At 42.0% G+C, this 12,642-nt stretch overlaps 1 protein-coding gene across 7 annotated transcripts in view; it reads left to right on the top strand.

Annotated features, from left to right (window-relative positions):
* Nucleotides 1-12,642, top strand: part of LOC147017576 (uncharacterized) — a 182,200-nt gene that overhangs the window by 113,787 nt on the left and 55,771 nt on the right. Inside the window, exon 6 of one of the 7 annotated variants that reach the window (XM_085847294.1) lies at nucleotides 1,513-2,883. The exons of 5 other annotated variants lie outside the window; for them this stretch is intronic. In XM_085847294.1, the coding sequence (XP_085703420.1) occupies nucleotides 1,513-1,604 (92 nt within the window). In that variant the 3' untranslated portion in view covers nucleotides 1,605-2,883. Of the gene's footprint in view, nucleotides 1-239; nucleotides 2,884-12,642 lie in introns of those variants that run through there. One more of the 7 variants, XM_085847298.1, reaches the window with a different exon arrangement.

Raw genomic sequence — 12,642 nt, 5'->3', positions numbered from 1 at the left:
CACACACACGTGCGCACGCACGCACACACACACACACACACACACTGCATTCGTTTTGTATGATACACAGTAGAAGTGATACAGGGTGTTCCAAAAAGAGCTGGACAACTTTGGTTGTTAATATATTTAGACCCACAAATGGTACAATGATACCTTTTGGTTTATATGATACAGTAACTTGATAGATATGTGCACATCATCAATACACTTCAATGTTGAGCTTTGTTTGTCGCGTGCAGGGCATCAAGGCAGTACATGAGTTCTTGCCATGTTTGGCTCAGCATGTTTGCATTCACCAGTACACATGCAGCTCTCCTCTGAGAATGAAGATCCAGCAGGTTTGCAACCTTGGTGTTGTAGACAATATCTTTGACAAACCCCCACAGAAAATAAAAATCAAGGGGGTTATGTCTGGAGATCCGGGGGGGGCATGGAGTTGGTCTGTCTTGGCCAATCCAGAGACTTGGAAATTTTTCATTCAGGACGACTAGAAGGACAAAGGCCCAATGAGGGGGAACACCGTCCTGCGGAAAAATTATATCGGGTTGCAAGTCTTCAATCTGTGGGAAGGCGAATCCCAACATGGTCATGTTAATTGTTGAGGTTACTGTTTCTTCTGCAAAGAAAAACGCAAACATGCTGTGGAGGAAGAATCTGAGGCCAGGAGAGCGAGTTCACATATCTAGTTCACATATCTACGATGCAGGAGAGGACTCGCCTACTGTGTCTGGGCACCTCAGGGACGTGGCTGCGTGTCCCCCATCGTGTCACATCGCCAGTGTCCATCTTCCCCATCCATTTTCCTCTGCATTCTCTTGTATATTTGGGTTGTGTGAGGTGAGGGAGAAAGGAAAAGGCTGCTTTTCTTTTCTCCATGCATTACTTTTATTATATTTTCAAGTCCTTGTTTTACTCTTCTTCCCTGAGTGAATGATGGCCAAGTCTTTTGTGTAAGATTGAATAAGAATATGTGTTATGGTTAAATCTGCTCTTACAGTACCTAAAGAAAGCCTACACCCCCTCTCAAAAGTTTCACCTTTTGTTTCATGAAAGCCTGGAAATAAATTTCATTAAATCAGACTTTTGTCCACCTTTATTCACACATCGTAACCCACAACTTCCAAGTGAAAAGCAAATTCTACAAATTTCAGAAAATTAATTTAAAATACAAAACTAGAATATCTTGGTTGGATACTTGGTGGAAGCAGCTTAGACAGCAATTACACCTGTGAATCTGTGATGATAGGTCTGCACCAACTTTGCACAACTTGATTGGGCAATATTTTCCCATTATTCTGTACAAAACTGTTCAAGCTCAGTCAAGTTGTGTGGGCGTTGATGGACAGCAATCTTCAAGTCATGACACAGATTTTCAATTGGATTTAGTTTGGGGCTCTGACTGGGCCACTCAAGGACATTTATCTTTTTGCTGCTCAACCACTACATTGTAATTTTAGCTGTGTGCTTCGGGTCATTGTCATGCTGAAAGGTGAACTTCCATCCCAATTTCAGCTTTCTTGCAGATGGCAGCAGGTCTTCCTGGAGGATTTTTTCTGTATTTTGCGCCATCCATTTTCCCTTCACTCAACCTGTCATCCTTCTGAGGTCGGCAGAATGAGTACCAGCTTGCTGGGATGATTGAGCTATTTAAGTATTCTGCATCGGATTGGCGACCTGTCCAGGATTGAGCCCAATAGCCCTGGAGACTGCTTCAGTAGCACCGATGCTCTTTACAGAGTATGGTCCCGATGGATGGATGGATTTTTACTTTTATCCTCACAAGTGCCCCAGTCCCTGCTGATGAGAAACATCCTCATCACAAGATGCTGTCACCACCATGCTTCACATGAGGGATGGTGTTCTTTGGGTAATGTGCTGTGTTGGGTTTGTGCCAAACGTAACGTTTTGCATTTAGGCCAAAAAGTTCCATCTTGGTTTCATCAGACCACACATCTTTTACCACATGGCTTCAGACGCTCCGGAATGATTTTTTGCATTTCTCAAACGGGACTCAAGGTGGGCTTTTGTGAGTAATAGATTTCCTTCTTGCCACCGCACCATACAGGCCAGACTTGTGGCATGCTTGGGTTGTTTTCACATGCACACAGTGACCATTCCTTACCATAACGGCATGTAGCTCTTTCAAAGTTGCTATTGACCTCTTGGTGGCCTCTCTGATCAATCTCCTCCTTACTTGGTCATCCTGTTTGGAGGAACGGCCTGATCTAGCAGGGTCTTGCTGTTACCATATGCCTTACACCTCTTAATGGTTGTTTTGACTGTGTTCCAAGGGATATTCAAGCCCTTTGACATGTTTTTATACCCATTTCTTGATTTGTTCCTTTCCAAAACTTTATCTTGGAGGTCTTTTGAAAGCTCCTTGGTGCTCATGCTTGAGACTGTGCTGTGAAACGCACTACCCAGCAGAGGAAAACTACAGGAACAGCTGATTTTATTCTGAAATAATCAGAATCACTACAATTTAACACAGGTGGGGGGGGGGGAATTAACTTGGTGTGTGATTTTGAAGGTAATTGGTTACACCTGAGCTAACTTACAATTGGTATAATAAGGGGGGTGGACACTTATCCAACCAAGGTATTCTAGTTTTGTATTTTTCATTAATTTCCTGAAATTTGTGGAATTTGTTTTTATCTTGGAAGTTGTGGGTTATGGCGTGTAAATAAAGGTGGAAAAAGTCTGATTTAATGTAATTTAATTCCAGGCTATGAGTCAACAATGTCTGAAATTTTTGAGAGAACATTGGACTTTCTATAGGCACTGTATGTGCCTTTTTTTTGCTTTCTTGCTTGGAAATACTTGCTTTTAAATGATTGCTTGCTTGTGTGTTTGCAATAAATAATTGATTGTTTTGATTTCCAATCTGTCTCGGTTGTCTTTTCCTTTATTGGTCCGACACAGTGCACAAGTATAGTTGGACGGGAAGTTGTTTGCTTTGTTCAGGAGCACACACTCACTGTGACGCTCGGCAGTAATCCGAGTGTGTGCTGAGGGCACGTGACTTCTATTAGCCAGCCGTCCGCAGGTAAGGTATCACGCAAAGTAGTGTAACCCTGCCTGGATTGGCTGTGCCAATCGGCGTTCATGGTTGCCTTGCAACCTGCCAGTGCGCATAGTAATCTGTGCCCAGCAAACTCAGGAACGGGCATTCAGGAGGGACCCAAGTGTTCCCCGTCGTGACAGGCCTCGAACCCCGGATCTGAGACAGTGGCATTGTGTAATATTTGAATGGGTTGCCGTTGTTTTCCCGTATCATCCCTCTTTATGGAGTGCTATTGTACTCCATGATAAGGAAAGACTAGAATGGCACTCGGTGGAGCGCATTCCTCCACCAGGTTGAACAGTTTACTTTTTTTTAATCTCACTGATAGGCCGGATCTGCATCCGGACCTGAACCAAAATCTAGCTGGCTTGTTCTTGTCACCCACAACTCGTCCACCAAGTTTTGTCAAAACACATCCACAACTTTTTGAAATATTATCCTATCTATCGTTTCTTGCTCCATCTCTCAATAGTGAAGAATGTCTTCAGAATTTCTTTTTAAATTCTCAGATTCGGACCTGGATCTTCACCAAAATCGAAGCAATTTGTCCTTGTCACACATCCAACCTGAAAAACCAAGTATCGTCAGAATCCATCCATAATTTTTTGAGATATCCCGCTCATAGGCCAACAGGCAGGCATGACAACATAACATCCATCCAACTTCGCTGGCAGATGTACCAACAAACAGATAGAGGAGGCCATTGGCCCATTTGTGTAACGTCAACAATCCTAGCGTCCTTCCATTGCGGCAATTGTTAATTAAACATATCTAATATTAGAGGTGAGCCCCACTCATCAGCAATGGCCATCACAAATAATTTTAGTATTGACAGCTTGTTCACAATATCAAAAAAATAAACATGGTAATTATAACTAATGACACAGGGTGCTGAGAAGAACTGAAGGTACACATCGGCTGCTGAAATACTTGTCCAGAAACCCGACCAATTCGTTCTACCTTACCTTTCGATGAAGCGTATTTAATCCCATTTTAACTTAAGAAATGGAATAAAAGTCCCGATGTCCCTCTCGGCATGTATGCCATTCACTTTGCATAAACCCCAAGAGCATTGTTTCCTCGTGGTTATTTCAACATCCGTGGTGAAATTCTTTCTGATATTATGGATGAGCAGTCAGTCATCAAACTGCGGCCACCATTTTTCAGAGGTAGGTTTGGTTGAGCTTTGCAAAAATATTTCAATTAACATTATTGTAGGAAGTGGAAAAGCTGGTGGTGTAGACATGGCACAGATGTGATGGGTTAAATAACCTCCTCTTTTGTCGAAGTTTCCTTGGATTTCCTGGTAAAAATAATGGAAGCACACTCTCTGTCGGATGAAAACGACAGAGCCAGAAGTGCTAGCGGAGAACAGTCAGAAGTTAGGTTTGGATAAATTTATCGTAGCCACCTGCTCTGCATGTTCAGTTTTGAAGCTGAATGAAACAATCGTGTTTGCTGAAGTTATTTGAATGCTCAATTCCTGGCTTGTCGCTTTGAGCCATGCAGTAGAGATTTCTCAGGTCAGGGTTCAACTTGGCGCGTCATTTGTTTTAGAAGCAGGAGTCCATTGGCCCCAAATCATAATATATTGTTACATGTCAGATAAAGCGCTGTGGGAGGGGAGAGGGGGGGGGAGTGGTGTGCAAGTGTTAAGGAAAATGTTAATATGAGCTTCGTGTTGGGGGCTTTGCCTTGGTGGGACAGGGCTTTGTAGACAGGCATGTGAGTTCATATGTCAATCACTCTAAAGCTGCAAGGAGTCCCATAAGCCAGTATGTACTCACCTCCCCCTCTTATTTTTAAGATTCTAATGCTCCCCCTCTCCAATCTTAAATGTGTTATCCATCCCCGCCAAGCGACTTTGGCCAAGTATGGCCGTGAGGGGGGGGCTGGGGGGCGGGGGTGTTGGCATTGCAAAGAAAAGCACAGAAGATGTACACATATACATATCCATTTGCGGGGGGATACGTTCTTGAAAAATGCCAAGAATGTCGAATCCGCAAATGCCGGGGCATTGGTTCAATGGGAAAAAGGGGGGATCGGTTCCTGGCAGTCTTTGATTCATCAGGGAAAATAAAAAAATCCCCTGACAATCCATGAATAAGCCCTTGAAAAACTGCGAATATGCGAATCACAGGGCCACAAAAGTAGAAGCAGGTCAGAAAAACCGCGAATACATCCACGAAATATCACAAAAATGTCCGTGAAAAACTGTGACGATGCGAAAAAGAAAACCATGAATACTCACGCGAAGCACAGACCTTCGAATGTAGAAGCAGGTCACATTTTACGAACTGTAAAAACGTGGGATCAGTGAATTGCGGAACCGCAAATGTCACGGTTTTATATATGTACTCGACGACCTGTGAACCTGTTGGGTTCCCGTTGTGACAGCGGTTGATGAAAAAAACATTTCAAGAAAAAAAAAAAGATAGCTCCAGCGAACTATACTGCTGAGGTTGTTTCCATTGATCCAATACTCCTGAAGAGTACTTGACTGAATCGGGAATTGATTTTTAATAATTTTTTTCGTTGCCCGATTTGAACGAAACTTGTTACTGCGCACCGCAGACGAATGGTGAGTAAGGTGGCCCTAAAATTTTTGCGCTACCGTGTACCGTTTTGGCTGTATTTCGGGAACATACATACATACATACAAGATGAGTGTTTTAGTAATATAATATAAGATAATATCTATGTGTATATATATATATATATATATATATATGTATATATATATATATATATATATATATATATATATATATATATATATATATATATATATATATATATATATCTTGGTGGGGTATGCTTACACATTGCAAGCAACAATGAACCGTGCTTCCCCATTGTCTTAGGTTACTGACCTGCATTGATTTTTTACCCCGTGGGGTGGAAGACCCCACGGGGACTAAGCGCCGCTCACATTCTCTCTTTTCTTGTGTACTGTTCATTAATTTGAACGTCTATTTCTCCATTATTCGTGAACAGAATTCGATGAAAATTGACAGGCATATACAAGACACATATGTATGTGCAGGCAATAACTGAGCCCAAAGTGCGATTGCGGCCCGAGGAACGGCCCATTATGGCCCATTTTCTTAAAATTGTTATTTCTCAGTTATTAGTGAACAGAACCGAACCAAACTTGACAGGTATATTCTAGAGACCATTTCCCAGGCACTTACTGAGCCCAAAGTGTAATTCTGGCCCTTTGGGCTGAGAAACGGCCCTTTCGGCCCATTTTCTTTAAATTGTTCTTTAAAAAAATGCGCTGAGCGATGTCCAATGCAAAATTAAATCGCAAATGATGATATGAAACTGGCCTTGCTCTTGTGAGGTGTTCTGGTTTCTTTTTCTGATGCGATGAAAATCTTACCAAATTTCAAAACTATGTGTCGTCCATGCTATCGCTCACCTGAGTTTTTTTATTTTTTATTTTTGTATACCTTGTTGAGGCTCATGTAAGAGCTAACACACAATGCACAGCAAGGGCGCCATGAGACAAGAGGGGCGGGAGTGGGAAGGACAAAACAGTGGGGAGCAGAGACATTAGGAGATCTGTGAAAGGGAGAGGGATGGGGCGGGGAACATGGGGAAGAGAAGATGGACATTACAGGGACTTTCAGGAAGGAAAGCAGGGAATTTTAAGGAGGTGGGCTTGGGTGGATTTTCGGGGGTAGAAGAGATCGAGGATTTGGATAGGGGATGATAAGAGGTGGTGGTGAACAGCTGTTTTGAAGTCTGGAGGGAAGAATGGGATTGAATAGAGTGAGGGAGTTTTTTCCAAAGGCGTGGAAAAAGAGGAATGAAAGAGTGAAGGTGAGCAGTGATTCGTGATTTTGGAAGTTTTACCAGAAGGGGGTTGTTGGCGGACCTTGAGCACCCTTCGGAAATGTGGTGGGGACAAATCGCAGAGAGAGCGGGGGGGGCGAGGCTGGAGAGGAGACAGTAGAAGACAGAAAGACCACCGACCAGCCTGCGGCGAGAGGGTGAGAGGCCCAAAGACTCAGCCTCATCGCGGGAGATGCTAATGATCCGAAATGCCTTAGTTTCCACAGTGTGAAGCCGAGAAAGGTGGGAGGCAGGAGCACCAGCCCAGAGGGGAGAGCAGTACTTCACCAGGCTGCGGACGAAAGCTTTGTCAGTGGTCAGGAGCTCAGGAGGGCCGGGGAAGGACTTTGCACGATGGAGGATTCCCAGTTGGCAACTGGCTTTGGAGGCGAGGTTTGAAATGTGGCTTTGCCAGAAAAGGTCATGGCAGATAGTGAGACCCAGAAGCTTGAAAGAAAGGACTTCTTCCAGAGGATTGTTGAGAAAGTGGATGGGGGAATTTTCTAAACGGTCCTTTCGGAGAGACATAGTGAGAGTGTGAGATTTGTCCGGATTGAAAGACATGTTCCATTTTTTGGACCAGTTTGTGATTTTCCCAGATTTTACCTTTATCGACTTCAACTCGCTGTGGAACCCAAGGCTTTTTGGATCATTAGTATCTCCCGCGGTGAAGCTGAGTCTTTGGGTTTCTCACTCTCTCACCGCAGGCAGATTGGTGGTCTTTCTGTCTGCTACCGTCTCCTCTCTGGCCTCACACCCCCCCCCCCCGCTCTTTCTGAGATGGAGAGCTCCCACATATTTCCGCAGGGTGCTCAAGGTCTGCCAGCAGCCCCCTTCTGGTAAAACTTCCAAAATCAGGAATCACTGCTCACCTTCACTCTTTCATTCCTCGTTTTTCCTCATCTATGGAACAAACTCCCTCAGTCTCTTCAATCCCACTCTTCCCTCCAGGTCTTCAAAACTGCTATTCACCACCATCTCTTATCTTCCCCCATTCAAAACCACGATCTTTTCTGCCCTCACAAATCCACCCCAAACCCACCTCCTTCAAATTCCCTGCTTTCCTTCCTGAATGCCCCTGTAGTGTCCATCTTCTATTCCCCATGTCCCCATCCCATCCCTCTCCCTTCCACAGATCTCCTAATGTCTCTGTTCCCCACTGTTTTGTCCTTGCCACTCCTGCCCCTCTTGTCTCATGCCCCCCCCTTACTGTACGCTGTGTGTTAGCTCTCATACGAGCCTTGATAGTGTATGCAAAAAAAATCAAAAAATCTCGATATGTCATTTTCTGTGCGATGGCGATTCATTATTATTATTATTATTATTATTATTATTATCATCATTATTAAACTTCGCTTCATTCTTGTATGCTTTTGCTGATCTGATTATGACATTTATGGTGCGCGAGAAACAAGAAATGGCACGTAATGTGAGGTAGTCTTTCATGTGGACACAAATAATGACTCATCTCAGCTCAAAAAACCGCAATTGGCCGAAATGAAATACCGCGAAAATTAAATCGGAACACAATAGGTTGCCTGCGATTGGTTGAAACTCGTGATATTTGAACCTGCAATATTTGAGGGTTCACTGTGTTGCTGCAGCAAGGTGCAAATAAATTTTAACTTACATTCTATCCACAGTGGTGCAAGACTTATTGGTCCAATCTTTATGTTACACGAGATAATGATCCAAAACAGTCAGCCTGAATAAAGAAAATGGACACCATACACCATGAACATTCAACGTCACTTGTAGCACTACGGGGGGAGGGGGAAGTCTGTTAACATCTGCACCACGGGTCATTAAAAGGAGTATTTTACTGTCATGTTCGCATGCACTGCAGACGGTATGAAGTTCCTGTTAAAGTACAGGACACTGCTGAAGATGAGCTTTCCCTCCGGCATTGTCCTTCATGGTCATTCTAAGAGCTGGGTGTACGATTATCGAGTGCAAGACTGGCTGCACACAGTGAGAGCGAAGAGGAATGGCAGGCTGCCCAGGTCGCCAGCATATTGGTACCACAAAACCGAGTCTGTTAATGCAGAGATGAAGAGGATGAACGCCGATCTCATCATGATCTCTGGCGGCATGACCTCTGTTCTCCAGCTACTAGACATTGCTGTGTTAAGCCATTCAAGGATGGCCTTCACAGGTACTGATCAGAATGGATGATGACTTGAGAAAAGTTGTTCACCAAGGGTGGGTGCCAGTGGAAGGTGGATCTGCCAATGATCTGTGGCTGGATATTTCAAGTCTGGCAGAGGCTGCCAAACAAGATAATATCCAGGGCATTCCTAAAGTGCAGTATTGCCAACTCACTGACCATCAAGCATCGACTCTGAGGGGAGCGACAACGAAGACAATCTCTTGTTCACCAACTCTGATGATGAACTCCCAGCTTTCTTCGACAAAGACACTGACGATGAGGAGTTCCTTGGCTCTTGATTCAAAAGCAAATCCCAACAGCCCTTTGAAGGACTACACAATTTCAAGAAAGAATGGGAGAAATATACATCAAACACATTTTTTTGTGTCTTCCTGTTTCTTTTCTCTCCCAACCCACTGTTTAATTAAAAGCAATTTTGGGCTGACAAATCAACCCTGCACCTTATACATGGGGATTTACGGTACTTCAAATTCCATGAGCACAAGTTACACTGTGTTGTTTCACAGTTATGTTTGAAATTTGGTGCTTTTGTGTCCATTTCAAATCCCATTTCTCATATGGTCGAGGAAAACTATAATCATGAGATACATTTTAATTTCATGTGTACCCAAGTATGTCTAACCACCCCCTATTTGGTGCCAATCATGAAAAAGTGAAACATATTAGATTCGCCTCAAAGTAAATCCTTCTGTGTAACATAAAATAACAGAATAGGAGGTGCAGGGGGGAAAAGTGGTGAAGTCGGTAAAATGACACTAAGTGTGTGTGTGTATATGTATATATACATATATATATATATATATATATATATATATATATATATATATATATATATATATATATATATATATACATATATATATATATATATATATATATATATATATATATATATATATATATATATATATATATATATATACACACATACACAAACAAATATAGGAATGCATACAAAACTATTGTAGGAACATGATTGATGAAACATACCATTCAGGGAGTTTACTGATCCACAAAATGCGCATCATATTTTGATTAAATCAAACTTAACTTGTATCCAAGTAACAGAACTTTGTGCTGTAGTACAGTGTCATAGATGGAAATATAGTGAAGTGGATTTTGTCAATGGCTCATTGCCATTTCGAAAAAGAAAGGCTCCCACAGATGTGCTGCAGAGGAATTTGATTGCTGGCCTGCTTGTGGCTGAAGGAATTAATCCCGCACGTGGAGTCACAGAAAATGATATCATTTCAAGCTGAATAAAATATGTGCCGAAGAAATTTAGAAGCATTACAAAGTGAAAGAAGTCCAGTACGTCCTATATAATACGTTCACAACCATTGCTTGTATAGTTCAGCATGCTAAACCTTATTCAAGCCACTAAAAAGCACATTTCCTGCCAAGTGTGGTGTTTGCAGTTATGGCCAAAGCCAGTACATGATGATGTCATAACGTTGCCCTATTTCTGTATTTACACAACTTTGCAAAATACACAATTGTCAGTGTTCATAAAGGAAACTCTCCCACATTCTAATAAATGCTGTGCAATGAAACATGACTAATTAGTACATTTCAACATACATCAACTCAAATTACAAATTTAATCCATTTTGAGAGATATATCTGGAGTACCGTGGTAGATGAATTGCAAGCAACCAAACAAAAGACTCATTCACTTGCACCGATAAAGCCTTGATATTCATTCCACTATTATGTCACCAGGTTTTCAGTTTCCATCACATTACCTTAAACAAAAAAAAATGAATAAAGTCTTGACTGTTATATCGTTCAACTGAGTGGTAGAAATTGAGAAAAGGTGAACGCAAATCTAAATATGGCTTAAATGTTGTTGTCCTTGACCCTTGAGATAGTTGGACTTGAAAATGTAGTTACATCGGGCATTGCGTGACAAGTCTCATTTTCTGCTCCATGTTTACAGTCCTGCGTACGACTCAGATGTCCTGAGAATTGGACATTGGTTTTTACATTCATTTCAACTTCTCTTCCACCATCTTTTCCTTACTTTATAGCGAAGTGCCAGCCAGTTATTTAATGATGATTCATTGTTTCAAAAAGGGGAATGTGGTTTGATTAAATAAAACATTTGAACGCTGTTTACATCACGTCAAAATATACACAGTAAATACCCTTCAATCACATATCTGCTCTAAATCATTCCATTAATTTGTAGTGGCATAAATAAAATAACAAAAATATTAAAGTGAAGAATATATCTTGTCTTTTCTTACAGGTACTGCAGTATTTATTTGCTTGAGCCAGGCTGTAGACAAATCCAGATTTTACTGTTTAGTCACCATCAAAAATGTAACTGTGGTGCCATTTCTCAACTCTAACCTGATGCATTAACTTGACTTAAACTGTAAACTGAATATACACTTCAATGATACGCAGAGCTTCCTGGTTTCACACATATATGAATACCTGCTTCACTCATTGCATTGTTTTTAATACATTAAGGGAAGTCCAATAAGTTTTTAACTATCATTTTAATGTTCCCTTTCTGTAAGTTTCGCCCATTAATGATGGAATTTTTTGTCATCAATTTTCAAGGTGTGATCTGAAATTGACATTTATCAACATTTACCGATAAACATCAATATTCCTGCAAAGCCTAAATACAGGGTGTTTGAAAAGTCCAGAATCATAGGGATTTTTTTTTGTTCACAAGGTCAAGGCTCATGGAAGAGCTAGAACACTGAATGGATCAGAATGCAACAGGAAAAAAAGAAGCAACGGTGGAGAGATGGGGGACATCCCAACAGCAGGGTTGAAGGATAAAATAGAGAGAGACTTGGACAAATAATGGGTGTGGGGAGGAATGAGGGTTAGTGGAGGTTGCATTGGGTGGACAAGATGGATACAGAAGGAAAGTCTCAGGAAGGAAAAACTGAAAGTTTGGAAGGAGGTGGGGAGAAGCGGGAGTTAACGGGGTAGAAAAGATCATGGTTTTGTATGAGTGACGAGCTGAGATGGTGGTGAAAAGCTGTCTTGAATTCATGGAGGGGACAATGAGATTCAAGAGAATATAGAGGTTGGTTCCACAGGTGGGGAAAAAAGAGGAACGAATGAGTGGAGACGAGCAGTGATCCTGGATTTTGGGGTTTCACGAGAAGGGGAATGATGGTTGACCATGTGCACCCTGAAGAAACCTGTGGTCTGGGGGCACAAATCGAGTCCCATCATATAAAATGTATACATATATGTATATAACTGAATCGAACCACAAAACTTGATGAGGCAGCAGGGCACAAATCGAGTCCCATCACAGAGCTTGTTGCATGACCTGCCAGCAACAAGTGTCGCCCGCCTGTCCTGCTGATCACCAGTCGAGAGGTTTGCAACCAAGAATATTATGTTCAACCAAAGAAGCACACCTCCATGACATGACGCTAACATCATGTCCATAAATTATACCAACACATCACTTTCAAACGAGGATGCATCCACATGGTACTCAAGCCTTTGCAGACTGAGATTAAAGCCTATTGTCTCGAATAGATGAAAGCAGAGATGTCGATCGAGATTTTGCCCTTGTTGTTTGCTCATC

The sequence above is a fragment of the Eptatretus burgeri genome, chromosome 11, assembly GCF_056783735.1.
Source record: "Eptatretus burgeri isolate ZD-2024b chromosome 11, Ebu_testis_v1, whole genome shotgun sequence".
In the NCBI taxonomy this organism is placed as follows: Eukaryota; Metazoa; Chordata; class Myxini; order Myxiniformes; family Myxinidae; genus Eptatretus; species Eptatretus burgeri.
The sequence above is the reverse complement of the archived record's forward strand: the minus strand, read 5'-3'. Positions and strand labels throughout refer to the sequence as shown.